This window comes from Ostrinia furnacalis, unplaced genomic scaffold (assembly GCF_004193835.3).
Source record: "Ostrinia furnacalis isolate ACB-3 unplaced genomic scaffold, ASM419383v2 OfSCF0062, whole genome shotgun sequence".
NCBI classification, from domain to species: domain Eukaryota; kingdom Metazoa; phylum Arthropoda; class Insecta; order Lepidoptera; family Crambidae; genus Ostrinia; species Ostrinia furnacalis.
In genome coordinates, this window is record NW_021130301.1 from 1 (window position 1) to 662 (window position 662).

General features: G+C 57.4%; 1 protein-coding gene across 1 annotated transcript; it reads right to left on the minus strand.

Moving 5' to 3' along the window:
* Positions 1–7: 7 nt before the first annotated feature.
* Positions 8–607, minus strand: LOC114359987 (uncharacterized; the record flags this gene model as incomplete). The annotated part of the gene is made up of 2 exons (XM_028314569.1): positions 547–607; positions 8–400 (listed from the first exon to the last, which is right to left on the minus strand). Coding segments are annotated over exons 1-2 (454 nt in total), but the record flags the coding sequence as incomplete, so codon positions are not given.
* Positions 608–662: the final 55 nt, after the last annotated feature.

Below are 662 nucleotides of genomic sequence, written 5' to 3' on the forward strand. Positions count from 1 at the left end.
AACTTACCAGTAAAGATGTTGTATCTCTCTCCGCCGACCTGCCTCTCAGTAAAGGCGCGGCAGTGGCCGAGCGACGACTGCGTCAGCTCCCGAACTGACGTCAGCACGGCGCCTGGTGAGCTACAGGGTGACGTCAGAACCCCACACTCACCAGTAAAGATGTTGTATCTCTCTCCACCAACTTGTCGCTCAGTAAAAGCGCGGCAGTGGCCCAGAGACGATTGCGTCAGCTCCCGAACTGACGTCAGCACGGCGCCTGGTGAGCTACAGCGTGACGTCAGAACCACACACTTACCAGTGAATATATTATACCGCTCTCCGCCGACCTGCCTCTCAGTAAACGCGCGGCAGTGACCGAGCGACGACTGCGTCAGCTCCCGAACTGACGTCAGCACGGCGCCTGTGTAAGCTAAATGTGACATCAGCGTCCCCCACACTTACCAGTGAAGATGTTATATCTCTCTCCGCCGACCTGCCTCTCAGTAAACGCGCGGCAGTGACCCAGAGATGACTGCGTCAGCTCCCGAACTGACGTCAGCACGGCGCCGCCACACGCGCGCTGCGTTCGCCGGAGATCCTCTTCGGGCACTCGGCCAGCGCAGAACATATCGCTGGAATGGAGAAACTAGTGTCAAACTAAAGTCATCATCAGTATTTAGCGG